This window comes from Brassica napus, chromosome A5 (genome assembly GCF_020379485.1).
Source record: "Brassica napus cultivar Da-Ae chromosome A5, Da-Ae, whole genome shotgun sequence".
Taxonomy (NCBI): Eukaryota; Viridiplantae; Streptophyta; class Magnoliopsida; order Brassicales; family Brassicaceae; genus Brassica; species Brassica napus.
This window is the reverse complement of record NC_063438.1, coordinates 18,628,681-18,651,794: the sequence shown is the minus strand read 5'-3', so window position 1 is coordinate 18,651,794 and position 23,114 is coordinate 18,628,681. Positions and strand designations below refer to the sequence as shown.

Genomic DNA, 23,114 nt, shown 5'->3' with positions numbered 1-23,114 from the left:
TATTAAGGGAGATTTAACCTGCTGATCTTTTAGTATAAAACCATCACAAAACAAAACTATTTAAAATCCCACATCAGTGTGACGTGGCACAGCTTGAATAATAAGGGCAAAATATAATATAAGGAGATTTAACCTGCATGCTGATTTTTTTTTATAAAACCATATAAACTAAAACTATTTGATATTTGCTTACCTGGCAATTTCCACACTCTCCCCCTCCCTTAGGTCCGCCTTTGCTATGATTTTTTTTTTGCTATTTTCATATATTTGGGTGTAAAAAAATTATCAAAATCAGTCTTTATTCTAGGAATAATTCGTCAACATGCGTTAATCATTTGCTTATAAACGAACACAAACTAGAGTAATCCACAAACCCATAAACATTTTTGGAGAAAAGTCTCTCATCAATGGCAAATATTACTGGTCAGACACAAATCGCCAACTTAGACATCGAAGATGGTAGATCCGGTGGTGGATCCCGCTCACAAGATTCTCCCCGCCCTCCTATATTCATATCCTTCGTTCAAAAGGTAATGATACGCTTTCTTTATTTTATCGAACATTGATATGCACGTTTCGTTTTGACTTTCGTTCAAATATTTGGCTTTTTACAACATTCAAAATTTGAAGTATAATAATCAAAACCCAATTAACATCTATACAGGATCAGTTCGGTAGACTTATTATTTCTAAAACGTAGTTTAAAAGAGTTTAATACTTTAGTTAACTATTCTATTTCTTAGCTATGGTGTTTTAGATATTGAAAACGAGCAGATCAATCAATACCATGGAACTCAAACTCGGTTTAGTTATCATATGTGATGATGATGAAATTGAGTTTTTTTTTTGTAAACTTAAGATTGAGTTTAATTGTTATATATATATACACATAACTAAAACGTATTCTTGTATACTCTAGTTGTTTGGCGAGTTCGTGGGGACATTCTCTCTGGTATTTGCTGGCTGCTCGGCAATCGTGGTAAATGATACGTACGGTAAACCGGTGACACTTCCTGGCATAGCTTTGACATGGGGTTTAACCGTAATGGTGATGACCTACTCAATAGGTCATATCTCCGGTGCACATTTCAACCCTGCTATTACCATTGCGCTTGCTTCTTCTAGAAAATTTCCATTAAAACAGGTGACGAAAGAAGAAAACCATACTATCAAATTCAGTTCTTATATTTTTATAAATGTTACTATTTTACCCATCTAAAATAATATCGGGTATTATATGACATGATGCTGCGGACGAAATGAGAAGATATTTACGTGAATCATACATTAATGCATGAGAACATCTTTTATTCATATGAAATAATTCAAAAAATATATATTTCCGATAATTTTTAAGCAAATCAAAACGTTCTCTCATATATTGTACCCATCAAAAAGAATAATATAGCATTTTATATGACATGATGCGGTTCATGAAATGACAAGATATGATTTACGTTAACATCATGCATATGCATGATAATATTTTTTGTCACCCTATGATCTCGAATTTTAAATGTCTTCCGAAATATTTTAATCATATCAAAACGTTTTCTCATATTTTACTTTGCATATACTTTTCCCTTCTTCAGAAAATGTCGTAATACGAACTAGATCCATAAACCGTAGGTATAATATTGAATTATGATCAATCTTTTTATATAGGTTCCAGGGTATATTGCCGCTCAAGTTCTCGGATCAACCTTAGCGATAGAATCTCTTCGGCTCTTGTTCAATCTGAACAACAATGGTTGTAGCCTCAAAGGCGCTATTTATGTGGGAACACACCCGTCAAGTTCTAACACAGCGTCGTTCGTAGTGGAATTCATCGCTACTTTCAACTTGTTGTTTGTTATTTCGGCTGTAGCTACTGATAAAAGAGCCAACAGATCATTTGCAGGTCTTGCAATTGGTGCAACTGTAGTACTCGACATCTTGTTCGGCGGGTACGTATATCGAAAACCATTATAATATATATTACAAAGTTATTATGAATGTTATAACAAAATGTGCAAGAAAATTATTTGTTAATCGATTAGGCCAATTTCGGGAGCATCAATGAATCCAGCAAGAAGCTTGGCCCCTGCATATATATGGGGATGTTATAAGGATTTATGGATATACATAGTTGCACCTGTTGTCGGAGCATTGACAGGTGCATGGACTTATAATATGTTACGGTCTACAAATAAATCATTTGGTGAGATAATACGTCCAAATTGCAATAAAGAAGCATCTCTAGAGGAATTTTGTGTTCTTCAAATGGTTGATCCGAATAACCGGAAAATTTTCATACTTTCATCTCCCATTGATATTAATGACACATGCAATATCACATGCAAGTTGGCGTGAAAGACAGATGTGTTGCAACAATAATTGAATAATATTTGATTGGTCATCGTGATTGTTGTCTTTTTGTTGTGTTTGGTGTCTATTTGAGGTTTTCATTTCGCGCGTTGATGTATTTGTGTGTATTGAACTAGTTGTTTATGTTATATATTTTCTAATGTGGATCTGGAGATTTGCTTCTTTTATTTTTGGTGAACTCCTACGGGAACTCTTAGAGCATCCACAACGCAGGGTTTATGCGAATCCTTAACTGCAGCATGTGAATAAAAAATTAATAAAAAAGTGTGATACTGAGAAGGAGCAGTCCGTAGAGAAGGGGTTAACGGATCGAATCCGTAGGGACGTGGCAGCTTCGTATTGGACCGGTCGAAGGGTAAACGTGCATTCAGAAACAAAAATGAAATCATTTGCGAAGAAGAGAAAGAAAAAAAAAAGACGACGGTTTATGCGATTCGATCACCTCGAGCCATCAAGGTAAATCGAAGTCTTTCTACAACGGATTTGTGATATTTATTGGGTTTCTTCTTCTTTATGTTCTTGTGTAGTGATTGGCTGTGGGATTTGAAACGATTTGTGAATTTTTTCGTTTGTAATTAGGGTTTCGGTTTCACTGGAATTGGAGATTTTTGGGTTCTTGTCGATCTATTTCGGTATATCTTCTTCTATTTTTTTGAAATCGAATTGGGTTCAATGGATACGGTCCTAAACGATTTGGGGGTAAACGATTTGGGGTAAAAGGGATTAGGGTTTCAATCGATATGGGTTTCAATCGATTAGGAGGCTTTGATTATCTTTTTCTCTTACATAATCTGCGATTAGGACCGCGTGATTATCTTCTTGTTTGTAAAAGTGGCTCTGTGAAATCCCAAATGGGGTCCTTAAGAATTTCTTTTTTTTTTCTTTTTTCTTTCTATAAAAAAAAAAAATCAATCGCAGACCGTCACGTATCGGTAGGACTCACAAACATTGCAAAAACTCCCCAAAAACTAATCCTTATTTAGTGATTTTGGAGACTGGTTTTAAAAATTTTTGTGGGATCCACGCGTCAATGAGACCCATATTTAATTCATATAGTACTTCTATTTTAATATAATACATAATATAATTAAAATATATATAAAATAGAATAGAATTTTATTTTATAATAAATTTTAGTTAACATTGAATTATAAAGTTATACTAGATTTCCACCCGCACAACCGTGCGGGTATATATTTTCACATTTATATATATTGATATTTGTTTTACATAATTATTATATATTTTTAATGTTACTCACATATTTAAATGTTTGTATAATTATGCCAAATATAATAATTTTATAGTTTTCATCTGTAAATTAAAATCATCACATATATGTTGCATATTATATATTTGTCCTATTGAATTTGCGTTTGATTACTAAACTAAATTTTTTAATGCGTGAAATAACATATATGAAAACAATTTTGTATTTAATTTATCATAATCATGATCCGTAATTCAAATCGCTATATTTTTTTAGTAAGTTTTTAATGTTTATTAATTTATATAATAAATTACTGAATATTAAAAAGTTTGAGATAATTTAAATTTTTATACATGTATTATATAGTTTACTAATATTAACCCGTTCTACCAACATATTATATTTTTAGCATAAATATTTTATATTTATAAAAATAAAATATGTTAGCTTATCAATTTAAAATAATTTTATCATATTTTGTTCAATATAACGTTTTTATTTTAAAATGATAGATATTATTATAAAATTGATAAAATATGATATAATTTTATTCTTTTAGTAAAATTTCATTATTAATTACAAAATTAGTTGAAACTATTTATATTCAATTTATGACAATTAAGATCTTATTATAATCTTTTTCAAGAGATTTGTTAGAATTTTAAAAAAAATTAAAAAAATTAAAAGATATAAAAGATATTATGATTAAAATAGTTAAAAATATTATATATATTAGCATTAGTGATATACATTTAATAGAAAATTTAAATGATGGTCCAAATAAAAATATCACTCATCAAAAAATCATGATTTTTATTTTATTAGAAAAAATATATGAAAAAATTAAAATAGAAATAAATATTTATTTCTAACAAAATTTTTAAAAATTATTAGTAAATGTATTTTGAAATTAATAAATTTCATTTTATTTAAATTTTCGTTTATAAACCAAAACTATATTAAATTTTAATTTCTAATTATATTTTATGATAATTTAAAGTAAAACTAACTAATTTTCGAAAGTAAATTTAAAAGATTCTAAGAAGATTTTAAAAAGATTTTGTTAGAACATTTTAAATATATTCATTTGTATTTCAAATAAAAAGATAAAGATATTAAAAAATATAATAATGAATTTATGTAAAATATGATATTTTTTAGTAATGGTCCAAACTAAAAAAATCACACATGAAAAGAAGTCATGACTTCTGTTTTAATATATTAGATTAGTATTTACGAAATTAATTAAGTGTTATTTTATAAAAATATTTAGAAGGTTGGTAAGATTTTATTAGATTCTTTCTCAACAAAATTTGTTATATTTAAAAATAAATTTATATTTATGTTTGTTTTATTATTAATGTAAATAATGAAATATGTAAATTTTTTAGATGGTCCTAGTATGACTTGTTAACAGTAGATAAAAAAATAGAACTTTATTTTAATAGATTAGATATTTCATATAATTCATAAAGATGAATTGTTTTCCCCTTTACACAATTTAAAAGTATTCAATTCCGTTAGTATCTCTACCTTTTATGATTAATTCTTATTTTATTCACATTCTCACTCTTGTAAACCCATCCTTCATTTCTTTTAAACACCAATTTTAATAAAATTAGATAATTCCAAACTAGGTAGATGGCGAAGAAGTGTGCATACAGAGTGCTTATTTTGCAACATATTCTGCCATAATATTGAGGCATCTCGGGATAAACAAAAACTGGAAATATATTAAAAAAAAAAGGAGAATGATAGATACTCTATATTTTGGATGAGCCCGTAGAGTTCCATTGGAGGAAGCTTTGAGTTGATTGATTCAATGAACACTGGATAATCTGATTTGAAACAGATTTTTAGACATAGAAGCTCTGCTGTGATTTTATTCGTGGAGCGTTTCGTCCAACTCACAGTCCATATAGATGTCCACTAAGTTATGTTACTACATAAGTCCGAGAGAACCTCTCAACAAAGGATAAAGATATAAAAGAAAAAAGAGTCACCTTGACAAATCCATATAGAAGTTACTACCTTACCATGCTCTGAATCCTTGACGAGGAGGGAGTAAGAAGTGGAGGAGATACACTGCATGACCCATTCAATAAAAAAAATCACATAATCCAGAGCTTTTTGTGACGAGTTGAATGAAACTCAAATTTAATATTTTATATTTTTTTTATCATATCTGTTTTTACGGCTATATAACAATTTATTTGAGCTTGTGAGCACTTTAGATAGTGAAGTAGCTCATGTATGATGAGCACATTATCCAAAATCACCTAATTTGGTACAAAAGTTGATTGCGTCTCAAAATGATATCATGAAGGGCCGGTTTCAACCAGAGCTACAAGAATTTGGCTATGTTCTTGTAATAAACACTACATAGTGAAATCAGTCGATACTCTGAGACCATTTTAAAATTGGTGATATTCACAATAATTCTGATATGAGTGACATTGGGTGAGCCCGCTGTTAATCTTGTCGTGGAAAATTTTTGTATTTCAGAGCAAATTGCTGACCCGATAACATCTCCATTTGATTTGAAGAAACATGCTGAAAGTCCATCTGGACCTTGAGTCTTGTCGGGATGAATGGTAAACATAGTTGTTCTAATCTTAACTGCATAAGGGATGGCTGAAGTAGTTGTATTTATTGTTGGGGATATGAACAATGATATTGCACTCTTGTCGCTCGTGCCTCCATAATCGAATGAGGGTTAGAGGAAGAAGATCCACGAGGCATTCTGATCTTCTTTGAAAAACACGTTTCCAAGATCATCTTCAATGACTAACATCATGTCATGAACCTTTTTCCTTTAGCCACCTCATGGAAAAATCTTATTTTTTATCACTTGAGGAGATCTGCCATATGAATCTGCTTTTTTGACGCCAAAATTCTTCTTCCGCCTTATACGCGATGAGGAGGCGGAAGAAGATCTATAACCCGCGTTATAAAAAAATTAAAAAAAATTGGCCGCTTTAGTGGTACTTCAAACCCTGGTTGGGCCAATAAGATCTGTAACATTCTAAACTTACCACTAGCCTAAGGAAAGTTTTTATAAAATTGTGGCTGAAATTATTGTTATAATTAAATGGCCGGAAGCCACTGTTTCTTTGGCTTGGCCCAAGGGCCGGCTCTGCAGGTACTTCAGGTGTTTCTTCCATTCATGTTGAGTAACCAACACTTTTTGGCAGTGTTATTAGGCGCATGCATCACCAAGTTGGGTTGAGTATACTAGGGTGCTAAATTTCTTTGGTGTAAGCCCTTTTTGTGCATTCAGAATAAAATAAAATAAAATAAGGTTGATTTAGAATGTTCATAGTGTTTGTTTCATGTAACTGTATTTTTTATTGGTATCTTAATGCTTGAAAGAGCGTGGAGAAAGAATTTTAACATTTGGGATATCGAAAGAACCAAATCTACCAATAATCTTTACAAGAGCAAGTTCCACCTTTAAATAGGTGAAACCTGTTCCTATCTCTTACAACAATCTCTCTTTCGTAGATCATGGAGATTTTCTTTGTATAAGTGTGACAGTCACTACACATCCTCAGGTTTCTAGCTATTCTAATGATAGACCCTGGAGGTGTATACAGTAGTGCAAAGGCAAGAGCCACCTTTAGGCTATGTCCTTTTAATCTCTCTCTTTTCTCTTCTTCATCTACACTTAGCAAAACCTGGGTCACATCTGGTGTATATCCTTCGAATTTTAGCTGCCATTCCATCTGGTGTAGCATCTTGTAGATCTTTTTGCATTGTGGGTGAAACCGATCTTGTGAAACAAACCTGTGGGTTTTACCTTTTACCTCGACTATACTAAAACCCGGTGTTTGCTTCAAACCCTTGTTAGCCATCTCTGTTCGAACCCTGGCTACATCTTCCCACATTTGAGCTTGTGCATACATGTTAGAGATCACCAAATAGTCACCTGGGTTGTGTGAGCTTAGCTTAACCAGCTCTCGAGCTGCTACCTTCCCTAGCTCAACGTTCTCATGAACTCTGCATGAGCTTAAGAAGCTTCTCCACACAACATCGTTGTGCTCAACAGCCATGTTTTGGATAGTCTCCAAGGCTTCCTCCAGCAAACCAGCTCTTCCTAGAAGATCCACAAGGCAGCCATAATGCTCAGCAGTTGGCTCCACTTTACCTTCCTTCAACATATCCTCAAACACTCGACGGCCTTCTTTGACAAGACCAGAGTGGCTGCAAGCATTGAGAACACTGACATACACTACATGATCAGACTCTATACCTTGTTCGATCATCTCTGAGAACATCCTCAAAGCTGCTTCTCCTTCTCCGTGCAAGGCGAGTCCTGAGATCATTGCGCTGTAAGTCAAACTGTTCCTACTCTCCATCTTCTTAAATATACGCAACGCCTTGTCTAAGCACCCGCATTTAGCATACATATCTACTAGCGAAGTCTTGACTGCTATGTTGAGTTGGCTGATGTTTCTCAACAGGTAGGCATGAATGCTCATTCCTAGATCAAGTGCACCGGTGTTAGCACAAGCCGAGAGAGCACTAACCATTCCACTTTCCTCCGCCTTCAAACCCGTTTCTCTACACATTTCACGGAACAGCATCAAGCAATCACTCCACATTCCAACTCCTGCACGAGCTGACACCATCGAGCTCCACGACGCAGCTGTTTTGGACTCCATTCTCTCGAAAACCGCTGAAGAAAGTGTCATCTCTCCACATCTTCCATACATATTGATCAAACTGTTCTGAACAAACACATCAGCTTCAAACCCGAGCTTAAACACGTGCCCATGAATCTGCTTCCCTTCACGAACCGACTTCAAACGAGTGCAAGCCTTTAGAACAAACGGGTACGTGAAGTTATCCGGCTCAACCCCTTCCTCTACCATCTCACTGTAAACACACAACGCATCCTCGAAACTTGTCTCGTTGACATACCCTCTGATCATTGTATTGTAATCAAAGGTACACGGATCATCGATTCCTCTGAAAATGGACGCTGCGTAGTTCATACTGTTCTCCCATCCCGAGTGAGCGCACGTTGCGAGAACGCTGCTCGCTGAGAAGGGAGAAGAGGAGAATAAACTGAGCTTGATGAACTTGGCGTGGACTTGCTTGAACTCTTCTATGTTGTTGCATCTCTTCAAGAGGTATAAACACTCTTGCTCTTTTGCTCTAAAGCTGTTGACCTCTGGGTTGTGATTTACATCGTCTCTAGAAGCCAATAGAGACTGTATAAGTGGTGACGACGTTATCATCTTCTCCTTGAGACCATTAAGGAAACTGGAGATTGGGTGCCCAACAACCCTTCCCTGATCATTAGGGACTGGTTTCGAATCTCATCCCCTGGAGATTTTCCTGGAAAATATGAGCCACAAGTTTGAATTTTTTTTGTTTATGATAAGTTGCGATGAGTGAGAGAGAGATTGTGCTTTGGATTTTCTCTCCATCTCTATGTCTCAGTTGTTGGGACCCACCTTCGCTTAACATATTCAGACATGATTTCACTATGGTTCAGTTCGGTTTGGTTCTTAATCAAACGAACCGAAACTTGAAATTGGGCCTTTTTCGTTTTCAATCGGAAACCAAAACAGGTTTTCATATAAATGAGTCCTCATCTCAGGATTTGTAGCATCAGCAAGTAAGCTGAAAGAACGTCATTGTGGAAAAGATAGTACTTGTCAGAGATGTGGAGCGGAACAAGAAACAGTAAATCATATACTTTTTGAGTGTCCACCGGCAATTTAATGTTGGGCTCTATCTAATATCCCTTCATCTCCGGGGTTATTCTCGTGTTCTTCACTTTATGTTAATGTTGATACTTTGCTAAGGTACTGTAAAGAGCCTAATCATATCGGAGACATCTCTTCGATATTTCCATGGATCATGTGGTATCAATGGAAGGCTCGAAACAATAAGTGCTTTAGTAACTTAGACACTACAGCTTTGGATATTTTGCAACTGGCAAGGCAGGAGGCGGAAGCTTGGAAGATGGCGCAGATCATTGAGACGACCTTCACGATAGAAGAAGAAAATAACCAGAGGAAAGATCCTACCCCAGCACCTAACTTAACGCATCAGTGGAGATGTCAGGTTGACGCGTCATGGGTGGAGGCAAGCGATGGAATAGGAATGGGCTTTGTCTTGTTTGAACAGGAAGTGGAGGTGTTAAGAGGATGGTGCAAAGGACCACAAACAGAGACACCACTACACGCAGAGGCCGAGAGCTTATATTGGGCGATGAAAGAAGTCAACAAACGAGGATGCCTGCGCATAAACTTTGAATCTGATTGTCAACAGTTCGTGCACATAATACAACGGAAGAAACACTGGCCTGCTCTAGAACCGGTTCTGGACGAAATTAAAGCTATGAATGCTCTCTTTAAAGACTTATCTCTTATGTTTATCTCTCGCTCAGCAAATTTCCGTGCGGATACTCTTGCCAAGGAGGCCCGAGCACGCGAGCAATGCTTCAGCTTTTATGAAGTAAAGGATCCGATTAGGCTAGCTATATAGGCTAGCTTGTATGAACCCCTTTAAGTTTGGAATGAATGTTTTGGAAGACAAAAAAAATAATATAAATGAGTCCTCTTGGGCTCTCACAAAATGGTTGAAAAGTGAAATAGTTCATAAACCTTATTTAACAAAATCAGATTACATTTGGGTTAGGTTATCTAAAACAAAAAGGAATCTTGTGAAAGCGTTTAACAAATAGAACTAGGAATTCAATTCTTCGTTCGGTTCTTCGAGTTCTTTTAGTTTTTCAGTTCTTCGGTTCTAGACGTTAGAAAGTTTGGTTTTCGGTTATTTCGGTTCTCAGTTCAATTCGGATAACGAAATTGGAAACCAACTTATATCTGGGGTAATTTTGGATCCCATTCGATTCTGGTTTTTCGGTTAATTCTAGTTAAAATGTAAAAGAAAATATGTTTTGGATTAAATATCAGATTTTTCAAATTTTTAAATAAAAATTTAGATAATTCAGATAATTTAAAATATTTTGGATGAAAATTATCCTAATAATTCAATTTCTTGAGTATTTTGACATATAAATAATATTTTTTAAAATTATTTGATGAATATAGTTAATATTTATAAATATATAAACTATATTATAGAATTTTGGGTATTTATTTGGTTTTTGGTTCGGGTCGGTTTGGTTCCTTTTTTTGTTTCGAGATATAGAATCTACTAGCTTCCGAACCGAACCAGGTTTTTTGATTCGATTCGTTTTTTTACTGTTTTCGAAAATGTTCTCAAACCTAAATAGAACAGTCAATTCATCTATCACTACTATGATATGATGTATTACAAAGTTTCCATTTTTGTTAGTTAAAGTAACAGGAGGGGTCGGCCATCCATTTTCAATGAATACAAATTTGACTATGATTGTAATTAGCGCACAAAATGTTGCTTACTGTCAACATTTAATTGCCACCGAAAACGAATTAATTCTTATCCCTATCAGAAAAAAAGATCAGAAACTACAACCATTTTCTATACAATCCTCATAATGGCTCAGACTAGGCCTAGCTCAGACGATCCACTAACTTAGATATGTGAATGAAGAAGATTCTACAGAGGAGAACATATAATACGGCCAACGACGTCAGAACACAATAATGTCATTCCTCACATGCTGCTCATTTGATTCGAATTTTAAAATTATTGACATCATTTATGCGCATATTGCATATAAAGTTCTTGTATTTGAATTAGGGCTGGGCAAATAAACCGAACCCGAAAATCCGAACCGAACCCGATCCGATAAAAATGAATCCGAACCGATCTGAATCCGACATAAATACCGAATAGATCCTGTTTTTTGGTATATTGGGTTATGGGTATTATCCGAACCGAACCCAGACCTAAATGGATATCCGATAGAACCCGAAACATTTATAATTACAAAAAGAACTTCTACCAAATATGATCTTAATTCTTAATATGTATCCAAAATATTTTAAGATATTATTGAACTTCTAAAATAATTATCTATTACATGAAGGTTTATGCTGAAATGTGGCGGTTGAAGCCTAATTTTTATTTTATTTTGGTTTTGTTTTCATTGAATAATGTTTCTCATTTCATGAGAACTTAGTTTTTGTTTTATGATTTCATTTATCTGGTTTTCTTTCTATCACTAACTATGTTTATGTTTCGCTTGATTTTGAATGATCACGTTTGATGTTTATTCTTATTTTTAAATCGATTTTACTTATGTTTTGGCTATTAAAATATGTACAAATCATGTATTTTATATCCGAAGAACCGATTTCATTTATGTTTTAGTTACAAAATAGGTACAAATCATGTATTTTTAAACCGAAGAACCGATTGGGACCCGAACCCGAAAGTACAATGGGTTATACCGGTTCTTTGAAGATTTACTAACCCCAACCCGAACCCGATATAACCCGAACCGGTCTCGAACCGAATTTTTATATAACCCGAATGGGGTTGATTTTGATAAATCCGAAAAACTGAAACCCGAATGGATAAAACCAAAATCCGACTGGGACCTCGAATTCCCATGCCTAATTTGAATGCTGACGGTTTTCAGACAATTTAGTCCGCAAGTAGAAATAATTTAAATATTACTTCAATCATTTAACAAAAATAAACGTTGACGGAAAAAAAGAAAGATCAACAAATTAAGAACATTTTAAGTGTGATGGTGTGTGCAGAGTAAATAAAATAAGAGAGAGTACTTATTACATTGCACATTAATGGACGTTGTGGTTGTTGTGTGTTTTACTGAAACGCGACACGCACGCGCGTACAGGCGCCTGGGATTAGCGTGTTGTGTTATCTTCGGAACCAAATTATTAGATTGGTCTGAAAAAGTGTGAATCACTCGCAAGAAAGAGGGGGCGTGTAGACCCACGCGCTCGTACACAAAAGCCGTCTCCATCGACACGAACTAATGTAAGACACTCGTGGGTCCTTGTCTTTTTTCAATTCATCTCTCTATGGATTTCACCGTCTCTCTGCCGTTTCCTTCTCCAGATTCTATCGGCTTTTCGTGATTTCCCCTCAGGAAAAAAAACAAAACAAAAATCAGAGGAATCAAAACAGATTTGTCACTTGCTATTCTTCTCAGTTCGTCTTCTCAGATTCAGCTTCGACTTTTTGTTCTTCTGCATATATCTCTCTCTTTGGTCTTTTGCTTTAGACTTTTTCCTGTGCAGGTTTCTTCTTCTTCTCTCTCTGTGGGCTGCTGAATTATTATCAAGTGGGTTTGGTATAGATGTTGAATTATTTTCACAGACAATTGATTTGACCTTGAATTTGTCAAATATGCCATTATAATTAATTAATAAATAAAGCATTTTCCTTTCTAGATTTTCAATTTTATTTGCCGGCTATTTGACTTTGATTATATAGATAGATATGTTGATGTTGAAGCCAATTTGTTATTCCTAATCTTTTTAACTCTTTCTCGTTTCTATCTGTCTTTGTGTCTGAAGACAAAACCCACATGGTGATCTGATTTGGGGTTTAAAGGGATTCAGCTTTGCAAATTTCAATGATGGAGAAAGATGGGGGAGAAAGCTGGAAAGATATGGTGAGAAAGATGCTTCCTCCTGGAGCTCCTTTCCCTGAAAACTCATCTGAATTCGATTTCTCCATAGCCATGGAGTACACTGGTCCCACTCCTCTACACTCAATCCCCAGAGTTTCACCTCTTGATGTTAATCCTCATCCCATCCCCTTGCCTGTCTCTCGTATAGCCGGAGGAGTCACAACCTCTCCAGGTCAGAGCCCTAGAGGTTCACCAGCTAGCTCTGAGTCCGTGGTCTCTGTGCTGCACAACAACCCTGAATCATCCTCTGGCTCAGCCTCTGTTTCACCAGTCTCTGCTCGCAGACCAAATGGGAATCACGTTCGGAGACCCGTTGTGAAGTTCAAACCTGTTGAGAGTAAAGAGGAGAACAATGTGGAGAGGGACACGGATAGGGAGAGGAAAGTTCAAGAGTGTACGAAGAAACGGAAGAAGAAGAAGAAGAAGAAGAGAGAGTGTTATAGATGCGGGAAAGCTAAATGGGAAAAGAAAGAGACTTGTATTGTCTGTGATGAGAAGTACTGTGGGAACTGTGTGCTTAGAGCGATGGGTTCGATGCCTGAAGGAAGGAAGTGTGTGAGCTGCATAGGCCAAGCTATTGACGAATCTAAACGGTCTAAGCTAGGGAAACACTCGAGGGTGTTGTCGAGGTTGCTTAGTCCTTTGGAAGTTAAACAGATCATGAAGGCGGAGAAGGAGTGTGCAGCTAATCAGCTGAGACCTGAGCAGCTGATCGTCAACGGTTGTGCGTTAAAGCCTGAGGAAATGGCTGAGTTGCTTAACTGTCCTTTACCGCCTGAGAAGTTGAAACCGGGTGGCTATTGGTACGACAAAGAGTCTGGTCTGTGGGGTAAGGAAGGAGAGAAACCAGACAGAGTCATAAGCTCTAACTTGAATTTCACCGGGAAGCTATGTCCGCATGCTAGTAATGGGAACACGGAAGTTTATATGAACGGTCGAGAGATCACAAAGCTTGAGCTAAGGATCTTGAAGGTAACTTGGTCTTGTGTTTAATTGCCACTTGTCTGAAAACAATCGTGTATAAACCTTGTGTGTGTTGTTGTTATGTATTATCTCAGATAGCAAATGTACAGTGTCCACGTGATACTCATTTTTGGGTATACGATGATGGGCGTTACGAGGAAGAGGGGCAGAATAACATCCGAGGAAACATTTGGGAGAAGGTAGTGTAATTACTTCTTTTATCAGATTCTTGGTTTTGTAAGAAGCATCATGAGTTTGTTGGGTCTTGGGGTTAAACAGGCATCTACAAGGTTCATGTGTGCGCTGGTTTCTTTACCTTTTCCACACGGACAACCTCGAGGAATGGTACAACCACCGAGCACTCATGTAACTGTTCCGAATTATATAGAGCATAAGAAGATTCAGAAGCTTCTACTTCTTGGTATTGAAGGGTCTGGAACTAGCACTATCTTTAAACAGGTAATTAATGTTTTTAGATAAAGAGAGAATCTGTAGATTCGATGGTTACTTATTTGTTTGATTGAAACAGGCCAAGTTTCTGTATGGAAACAAATTCTCGGTGGAGGAGCTTCAGGAGATAAAGCTGATGGTACAAAGCAATATGTATAGATATCTTAGTATACTACTCGATGGAAGAGAACGGTTCGAAGAGGAAGCTTTGTCGCATATGAGAGGTTTAAACGCCGTTGAAGGAGACTCAGGAGGTACTATTCCCTCTGTTCCAAAATAAATAATGTTTTGGTTGAGACACAAGAATTAAAACATATACATTTTTTTTCTAAAAAATAGCATTAAAAATATAAACTAAAACTAATTTAGCCAATAATCAAAAGGTTATAAAACACCATTTGTCACACAGTTTTCAATAAAAGTAAAACTAATATCAAAACATCATATACTTTGAAATATTAAAAACTCTTTTATGGAACAGATGGAATATAAAACATTTGGTTCTTGTTTTGTTAGTTTCTTGATTTTCTTGAAATGATCTTGCAGGCGAGGAAGCAAACGAGGATGGAACTGTCAATACTCCGCAGTGTGTGTATACATTGAACCCGAGGTTGAAGCATTTTTCGGATTGGCTTCTAGATATCATAGCAACTGGTGATCTCGACGCGTTTTTCCCAGCTGCAACACGTGAGTACGCTCCCTTGGTTGAGGAAGTGTGGAAAGATCCAGCGATACAAGCCACGTATAAACGAAAAGACGAGCTTCATTTCCTTCCTGATGTTTCAGAGTACTTCTTGAGCCGGGTACAGACAGAACTCGTGTTCATGGTTCTGTTGTTATTAGTTTCATAAATGTTTTAACTTAGGCTTTTCATTTTGCAGGCTATGGAAGTGTCGAGCAACGAGTATGAGCCTTCGGAGCGAGATATCGTATACGCGGAAGGCGTCACACAAGGAAACGGATTAGCTTTCATGGAGTTTTCTCTTACCGAACAAAGTCCATTGTCTGATACTTACCCTGAAAACCCTGACGTCTTGTCACCTCCTCAGCCAAAGTACCAGCTCATCCGAGTAAACGCAAAGGGGATGAACGATAGCTGCAAATGGGTAGAGATGTTTGAAGACGTACGAGCAGTCATCTTCTGCATCAGCTTAAGCGACTACGACCAGATCAGTATCACACCAGAAGGAAGCGGAACGGTCACTTTCCAGAACAAGATGATCCAGAGCAAGGAGCTTTTCGAGTCGATGGTTAAGCATCCTAGTTTCAAAGACACTCCTTTCATTTTGATACTAAACAAGTACGACCTCTTCGAGGAGAAGCTTAACCGTTCGCCGTTAACATCTTGCGAATGGTTCAGCGAGTTCTGTCCCGTGAGGACGAACAACAACGTGCAGTCACTTGGTTACCAAGCTTACTTCTACGTTGCCATGAAGTTCAAGCTGCTTTACGCGTCTCTCACGGGCCAGAAACTGTTTGTGTGGCAAGGTAAGGCTAGGGATAGAGCCAATGTGGATGAAGGGTTTAAGTATGTGAGAGAGGTTTTGAAATGGGAGGAAGAGAAGGAAGAAAGTTACTTAAATGGTGGAGAAGATTCTTATTACAGTACTGATATGAGTTCTTCGCCATATCTTAGACCTGAGGAGTGAAGAGATTGTCTCTTTGGAGGGAAACTCTTGATTCATCATTTGTTGTAATTTTTATGTTAGATTTGGTTTTTCGCCCTAGGATTTTTTCTCCTTTTATTTGAGTGGAATAAGGTTTTGATGATATCAAATGTGTAAGTGTTAAACCATAATTCATATTTTTAGATTAAGGGTATGACTGGTTTTCCCGCTACCACCCGCAAACGCAGCTTTTGCGGTTGGTAGCGGTTGCTGGCGTTTTGCAACAATCGCTCAAACCGCTCTAAACCGCTCCAAATCGCTCCAAATCGCTCTGAACCTCATAAATTCAAAAGCTGGTTCCAGCTAGCGTTTGCGGTTGCGGGCGTTTGCGGGAGGATAAAAAAAATTATTTTTTTTCCAAAACAATATAAATACAAAAATAAAAAAATTCAATAAAAAAATTAAACTGAAATTATAAAAATGCTAAAATATATCAATTAAATTTTAATTAATATTATAAAACTTTAAAATAAAAATATTTTCTATATTTTTAAAAAATTTAAACTATAACTTTCTAAATATAAATTTTATATTTATTATAATATTATTATTTTTGATATTTTTATAATTGTATAAAATGTAAATATTGTTAATTTATTATTTAACTGCTGCTGCATTTGGTAGTTAACCAGTCATAAGTATCCCGCAAACGCACAAATTTCTAACCGCATAACCAGTCGTACAAATCTCTTAAAACCGCTAGAAACCGCAACCATCCGCATCCGCAAACTTCCGCAACCGCAACCGCAACCTCTGCGGTTAAACCAGTCAGGCCCTAAATTGATCGAGTATGTTTGTGGGCTATGTCATCAAAACTTTGATTACCTTTTGAAGGGAGAAAAAAAAAAGAAGAGAATTTGTTGATCAGTTTTTTCTTGTTGAAATTTGATATTTATTAATCAACAAAAGCACATTTATAAACTTATTGAACAGTTTGCGATAAATCTGTGGGAATATATGGTATATATGCGAAAATCCCGCAATTGACAAAGTGTTTAATGGGAAGGATATATCTCTGATGCATACCATGCAATTAGGTTGTTAAGCTAGAAGCGGAAACACTGACAAGTAGCAAACCTTTCCACTGAAGCTGAGGACAAGATGACAGCTTTTCATATCCCTTCAACAGAATCAGAGCAATTATATTCAGCTAATATGTGTTATATTCTGATCCTATACCCGGTTCAGGTTTCAATTTTATTGATGAGAAAAAATTGAGTTGCTGGCATGGCATTTTTGAAAGAACCCGAGTCCTTAGTCTCAAAATTGACCGAACAAAATACCTAATATTGTACTAATAACTATGTCAACTAATAGTCGGTTTGGAATATTTATTATCAATTTATATACGTGTACTGATCTTTAAACTGCTTTGCTGCATAAAGCTTTAATCAAATAAAGACAATTATAAATGACCAAACAAGTTATCTGTCTAGAGAATAAAAAAAAAATATATATATATATATAGATATATATATATATATATATATATGTTCTTTGAAGGTGTAGATAATCAGTAAATTGTTGTGCTCTTTTTGGACAAAGAATAATTGAGTTGATATTTGTAATTTTTAAAAACTAAAGAGAAGTTTGGTGACCTCTATCAACACAATCATGTGAGTCATGAGAGTAACTTCAATTCAAAGCAAAGGTCTTTTTAATTTTCTTCTTACCCTCATCTCTTCTTTCTTTTTGTGCATTCTATTTATTGTCATCATTTCAACTCTCTGCAACCCATATTACCAATTTAAGAAAAAAAAAGAGTACTATAATGGGTCACTTGAAGCTCTCAAGTCTTCTCCTTGTTGTTCTCTTGATACTTAACATACTTCTGGTTTCTGCAGATACTTCAAGAACTCAAGTCAATTATGCGACGGTCCGTGCAGCCACAGGAGAAAACCAGGCCGTTGCATGGCATCCAAGAACGAGGATTAACCATGGGAGCTACCGTGGGCCGAGGAAACACCTAGTGAATCCCACCGTGAAACAAGATGTTTACACAGTTCCTGAGTCTTCAGCTTGAATGAAAGAATTTACAAAGAAGATCAGTTTCTAGCAGCAAGCAATAAAAGATGCTATGTATTTTCTTCATGTTGAAGTAAAAAAAAAAACCAAAGTGGATAAACAAAGTTTGTTTGAGTTTGAAAGTACTTTTGTCTCTCTTATCATTAAAAGGCTGACACTGAAGTTTACGTTAGTAGAACTCAATGAATATTACCCTAGAAACGTTAAAGCCTGAATGGCAAATCAGTTATAAGAAACATGTATCAAGATCAGTCAGTGTGTTTTCTAAAACTATGAAAAACAATGAATCAAAGATTAGTTCTAGGTGTTGTGAACCAAAGAACAAGTCTATCAGAGTGAAAGAAAAGACCTTTCAGTGTAGAATATTAGTGTAGTGATATGTAAAAGAGCATAAGCTCTCAGTGAACCTTAGTTGAGTATATAAATATAATATATAACATTACACTATGATTTGGTTTTGTTATTGCATAGACAGAAGTAAAAGTGTAAACAACAAAAACACATAGATTCACAAGGGGGTTGAAGGAACAAGGTTGTATCCGTGTGATGATATCTTATAAACTATTGAACTTTATAAGGAACTCTTTTGTTTCATCCGTTCTTGGATGCTACAGCCTGCATAGCATTGCATTCTTCAAGTAGATTTAGCAAGTTGTGTTCAGGGGCACTGAGTGATGGCAAGATGGAACGGTTTGGCTGACTCGGGCGAGGCGGTTTTGGTGCAGATCCATCAGATTCAGCAGAAATCTCGTCTTTAGCAATCTGTAAATCACCTTTTCTCCTCATAGATGCTGATACCCTCTCCTTCCAGATTCTTCCGTCCTGTTTCATGAGAATTACAAGCTTTCTATAAACAGATACACTTAGATCAACTAGGAACCAAAAGTCTTACATTTAGAATGGATGGTTCAGGTAGTGGACACTGGATCGGTTGATCATTGTCCAAAGGCTCGACCGGATGTTCCACCGGTTTAAACTCTGTTGCTACCTCAATTCCATGAGAAGCAGTTGTTGCAGTAACATCAGGGTTTGGAGCTAATACTTCCTTATCATCCTGATTCAAACACATGTTTCAAGAACTCAAAAACCCCAGTTCATAGAGTTGTAAAAGGCTAAAGATTTTGAATCTGAAACTGAAACAGAAACTAAACGATATTGGAATCGTATCACGAAACTGTACTGTAGAATCTAATCTGGAGATATCAAATCCAAGCTAAAAGGAGACATTTTTCCACCGTTTTGGACCAGACAAAGATCTAAAACATGTTCCTTACGTTGTACTTCAAGAACAGAAGGTCAATAAGAATGGATCCAAACCAAAGATAAAGAGAGCTTACGATTGCACTTTGAGTCCGTCTATGGCTGCTTCTACCAACAGAAAATCTTGAAAATATACCAACCATGGTTTTATTGAATCTGAAATCTTCTTTTGATCTCTAAACACGAAGTCTCCCTTTGATCTTGAGTTCCAAGAAAGAAACAATTATGAAGAAGTATGTCCCAGAGCAGAGGAAGACGAAGAAATAAAGAGGATTTATCGTCAACCACTTGAAGAAGGAAGGGTGTCGCTTTATATCTCCACAAGAAACGTAGTGAATGCTATGATAAATGCTTTTTTTTTTCTTTTTTTTGTATTTTTTCTAAGGCTTGTGATTGGCTTAAGCATATTCTTCTTACATCTTATGCTTATGTTTCGTTTACTTTTCTTTCTTTCTTATTTCGCCCCTCAGCTTTTCTTGGATTTGGTAAATCTAATTATCTTTTAGTGATGGATGATGTATTTTGTTGTGTCTAATTAATTGATGTATGATAAAAACAAAGACTAGTTGGGTTATTTAAGAAATCTAGTTGAGTAAAGATAAGTTTGTTATTCATGTCACTCTCCAATTTAAGCCTCACTGAAATAACAAAAAAAATATTTGCTTAGACATTATAAAGTAGTTTGTGCATGGAATCTATGGATGTAAGACCATCTCCAATGTATTACTCTAAAATGGAGTTGAGTTTTACTCCAATGTATTACTTCTTTTTTTACTCCAAACAAAATATTTATTTTTTTCATTTAGTTAATAATTGTTAGTAGTACCTTCAACTTATAAAAATTTAACAATTAACCCAACTACTTTATGTTTACAAAATTTCCATAATAATATATTTTATTTAAATTCAATATTTAACATTAAAATACAACTAGAGATTATCTTCCAATTTCAATTCGTGCAGATTTTATCATATGGAATTTTTCTCATTCAAAAAATATTTATATGCATTAAAAGAACATAAAGAAAAAATAAAGTTTTGTTTTGTAATTTAAATTATGTATTGGATCTTATTGTTTGTGCATATATCAAGTTCAACAAGTACAAATGTTATCAATCAAAATTTTGACTCACAAGATTAAAAAACTCATCTATTCCGTTTGAGTAATACTTCACCGATTTTGGTAGTTTCAAAAACAATTTACCGAATTATTTATTAAATTACTTATTTATATTATACTATATTTATTTTATATTATTTATTCTTAGTTTTGACTTTTATGAGTTTATGCATATTTTATGTAAACTATAAAGTAATCTTTTGTGGAATATTATATTTTTCATGTTATTATATTATTTTAAGTATGAAATAAAAACATTAAAGATTAAAATGACCATTTCATAAATATAAAAAGTTTAACTCCAAAATGGAGTAATGGGTAAGATTACTCTATAAATAGAGTAACCCTAGTCATTACTCTATTTTGGAATTGAATATAGAGTGGGGTTGGAGAATATTTTACTCCATAATTGAGTTTAGAGTAAAAAATGGAGTAGAGTTGGAGATGCCCTAAAACACCAAATACCTAACTGTATTTAACATTTTTTTAATGGATCCCAACTTTACTAGTCAAACTACTCTACAGACTCTTTGTCTGTGTCATTTGTAAAAAAGTGAGTATTAATCAAGAATCTATACATATAATCTCTGCTTAATTCCATAATCACTTTAATTAAAACAATCTATAAATTAGAGAAATCTTGCTTATAATCTTGCTAATAATCAGCTTATAAATTGACACAAACTTTTGAATTAAAGTTTCAGCAATGGACCAAAGACTGTTACTAAAACTATTACCATTATGTGGAAGAACCTATACTAAAACTATTACCATTACTAAAACTTTTGAATTAGAGTTTCAGCAATAGAAATGTCGATATTTCCCACGTCGCTTGGGAAACGCCCCACATCTTTTTCGAAAATACTTTAAAAAACAAGGTTCAAAACGAACTCGAGAAAAAAGAGCAGCGACAAGGATTCAGAAACGGAGACAAACATCGAAATCTCTATAAATGATACTTCAGGAAAAAAAAAAGATGAACCTCGAAGAAGCAAAAGAGCTCGAAAAAAAAACTTTGAAGCTCAATTTATACTTGTATCCGCTTTAAGCATGTCCCATACTAGGTTAATCCTCGACAATTTTGAGCTTCAAGGTTTTATTGTGTTCTCCGCTTAGAGAAAAACATTTTCTCCCAACTATCGATCCTTGTATGATACGGTAACTTTTATACTTTCCAGATCATCTACTAGCTTTAAGAATACATCCACATTCTCTTCAATTGATTTGTCTTCTTCCATTTTGTAACAGGAAAACTGCTTCTCTAGATAGATCATGTTTGGAAGAGACTTGAGCTGATACATCTTCTCCAAAGATTTCCACATACCAAGAGTTGTCTGCTCGTGCATGACCTTCCGCAAGATAGAATCACTCAAGCAGGTACCAAGTAAGCTTCTCACCCGTAAGTCCTTGTCAAACTTCTTCTGATCAATCACTGGTTTCTCACTTTCCTCTTGTTTTTCTGATGAGGAGGAGTAAACCGTGAAGTCATCAGTTATGGCTACCAGAAGCCCTTGGATCTCAAGATGTCCCATCATCTTGAACTTCCACATCCCGAAGTCTCCTTTACCATGGAACTTATCCATCTCTAATTTCCCTAGAGTTCGTTCCATCTTGAACCATAGAGACCTCGAGATTCACTTCACACAGAAGATGAAACTGCAACAATCACAGCAACACAAGCAAGAATATCTCAAACCACAACGATCGCAAGACACAATCACATATAAGAGATCTCTCTCCCTTCACCTATCAGATCTGATCTTACTGTAGTCTTAGCACCCAACCTTGTGCTCTGATACCACTTATAGAGATTTAAGATCAATTTCTAGGTTTAGATCTTGCTTGAGTGATTGATAGATTCGACTTGTTTTCTTTTCAGATTTGCGATCGAAGTACCAAATCAAAGAACAACACAAGCCAATTTGTTCACCCGGTGTTCGCTGATCTACTCATCGGGGAGGGAACGACATCCCTCAACTGCTTCACTATCAGAGATCAAGGTTACAAACAATGGTGAATCGCTTAAACCAAAAAACAGAGCAACAAGAGAGTAATAGCGAGCTTATCACTTCCTCTATGAAGCCGGAAAGTCACCGCAGGGATGATCCAACCTGATCGTGTACCGCTTTCATGACTCCGTCGAGCTTCAACCTCATGGCCTCAAGCTAAGTCTTCTTCTCTCTCTCGATCTGATCTCTTGATCGTCTATGTACTTTGTGATAGTGATGATGCCAAACTCATCCACTTGCCTCTTACGAAACACAACGTTTGGCTGAGACTTGGGCTTGAATCTTTGATGCAGGTTTCGCGTGAGCTGGGCCGCAGAACGCGAAGCCCACTTGGAGTTGTTGGCTGAACCTAAGTCCACAGATAGAAACTATGGAGTCAGGCTCCGTCTCATCCATCGACCAAGCACTCCCAACGTCCGGCGATGAAAAAGATAAGTTTACCGTCTACTCTACTGCAGTTCATAAGGTCGTG

General features: G+C 35.4%; 5 protein-coding genes and 1 long non-coding RNA gene across 7 annotated transcripts; 4 read left to right on the top strand and 2 right to left on the bottom strand.

The window, feature by feature from the left end:
* The first annotated feature begins 407 nt into the window (after positions 1-407).
* On the top strand, positions 408-2,496 carry LOC125608649 (aquaporin NIP3-1-like). The gene is made up of 3 exons (XM_048779083.1): positions 408-530; positions 920-1,144; positions 1,666-2,496. The coding sequence occupies exons 1-3, from the start codon at positions 408-410 to the stop codon at positions 1,969-1,971; spliced, it is 654 nt and encodes a 217-aa protein (XP_048635040.1). The 3' UTR covers positions 1,972-2,496.
* Positions 2,497-6,981: 4,485 nt separating this feature from the next.
* On the bottom strand, positions 6,982-8,992 carry LOC106451736 (pentatricopeptide repeat-containing protein At1g31920). Its single transcript, XM_013893718.3, has one exon. It carries the CDS (start codon positions 8,818-8,820, stop codon positions 6,997-6,999), a length of 1,824 nt encoding a protein of 607 aa, XP_013749172.1. The 5' UTR covers positions 8,821-8,992; the 3' UTR covers positions 6,982-6,996.
* A 561-nt stretch (positions 8,993-9,553) lies between these two features.
* Positions 9,554-10,078, top strand: LOC125608648. The gene has a single exon (XM_048779082.1). It carries the CDS (start codon positions 9,554-9,556, stop codon positions 10,076-10,078), a length of 525 nt encoding a protein of 174 aa, XP_048635039.1.
* Positions 10,079-12,492: 2,414 nt separating this feature from the next.
* On the top strand, positions 12,493-16,382 carry LOC106451737 (extra-large guanine nucleotide-binding protein 3-like). 2 transcript variants are annotated; one of them, XM_013893719.3, is made up of 7 exons: positions 12,493-12,753; positions 13,033-14,120; positions 14,207-14,311; positions 14,391-14,570; positions 14,641-14,815; positions 15,108-15,364; positions 15,443-16,382. In XM_013893719.3, exons 2-7 carry the CDS (start codon positions 13,092-13,094, stop codon positions 16,208-16,210), a joined length of 2,514 nt encoding a protein of 837 aa, XP_013749173.2. In that variant the 5' UTR covers positions 12,493-12,753; positions 13,033-13,091; the 3' UTR covers positions 16,211-16,382. The 2 variants fall into 2 exon arrangements, with proteins under 2 accessions (XP_013749173.2, XP_013749175.2); XM_013893721.3 differs by having other exon boundaries at positions 12,507-12,797.
* A 1,368-nt stretch (positions 16,383-17,750) lies between these two features.
* On the top strand, positions 17,751-18,378 carry LOC111215650. Its single transcript, XR_002664561.1, has 2 exons — positions 17,751-17,879; positions 18,073-18,378. It is a non-coding gene; the product is annotated as an uncharacterized LOC111215650 (long non-coding RNA).
* A 287-nt stretch (positions 18,379-18,665) lies between these two features.
* On the bottom strand, positions 18,666-19,881 carry BNAA05G16500D. The gene is made up of 3 exons (XM_013893722.3): positions 19,591-19,881; positions 19,146-19,307; positions 18,666-19,075 (listed from the first exon to the last, which is right to left on the bottom strand). The coding sequence occupies exons 1-3, from the start codon at positions 19,654-19,656 to the stop codon at positions 18,845-18,847; spliced, it is 459 nt and encodes a 152-aa protein (XP_013749176.1). The 5' UTR covers positions 19,657-19,881; the 3' UTR covers positions 18,666-18,844.
* Positions 19,882-23,114: the final 3,233 nt, after the last annotated feature.

Coding starts and splice junctions, on each gene's coding strand:
- LOC125608649 (XM_048779083.1), top strand. CDS start 408: ATGGCAAATATTACTGGTCAGACACAAATCGCCAACTTAGACATCGAA. Junction 531..919: donor TCATATCCTTCGTTCAAAAG/GTAATGATACGC, acceptor TGTATACTCTAG/TTGTTTGGCGAGTTCGTGGG. Junction 1,145..1,665: donor GAAAATTTCCATTAAAACAG/GTGACGAAAGAA, acceptor CTTTTTATATAG/GTTCCAGGGTATATTGCCGC.
- LOC106451736 (XM_013893718.3), bottom strand. CDS start 8,820: ATGATAACGTCGTCACCACTTATACAGTCTCTATTGGCTTCTAGAGAC.
- LOC125608648 (XM_048779082.1), top strand. CDS start 9,554: ATGGCGCAGATCATTGAGACGACCTTCACGATAGAAGAAGAAAATAAC.
- LOC106451737 (XM_013893719.3), top strand. CDS start 13,092: ATGATGGAGAAAGATGGGGGAGAAAGCTGGAAAGATATGGTGAGAAAG. Junction 14,312..14,390: donor GAGGAAACATTTGGGAGAAG/GTAGTGTAATTA, acceptor GGGGTTAAACAG/GCATCTACAAGGTTCATGTG. Junction 15,365..15,442: donor CAGAGTACTTCTTGAGCCGG/GTACAGACAGAA, acceptor TTCATTTTGCAG/GCTATGGAAGTGTCGAGCAA.
- BNAA05G16500D (XM_013893722.3), bottom strand. CDS start 19,656: ATGGTTGGTATATTTTCAAGATTTTCTGTTGGTAGAAGCAGCCATAGA. Junction 19,308..19,590: donor GACGGACTCAAAGTGCAATC/GTAAGCTCTCTT, acceptor TGTTTGAATCAG/GATGATAAGGAAGTATTAGC. Junction 19,076..19,145: donor CTGAACCATCCATTCTAAAT/GTAAGACTTTTG, acceptor CTCATGAAACAG/GACGGAAGAATCTGGAAGGA.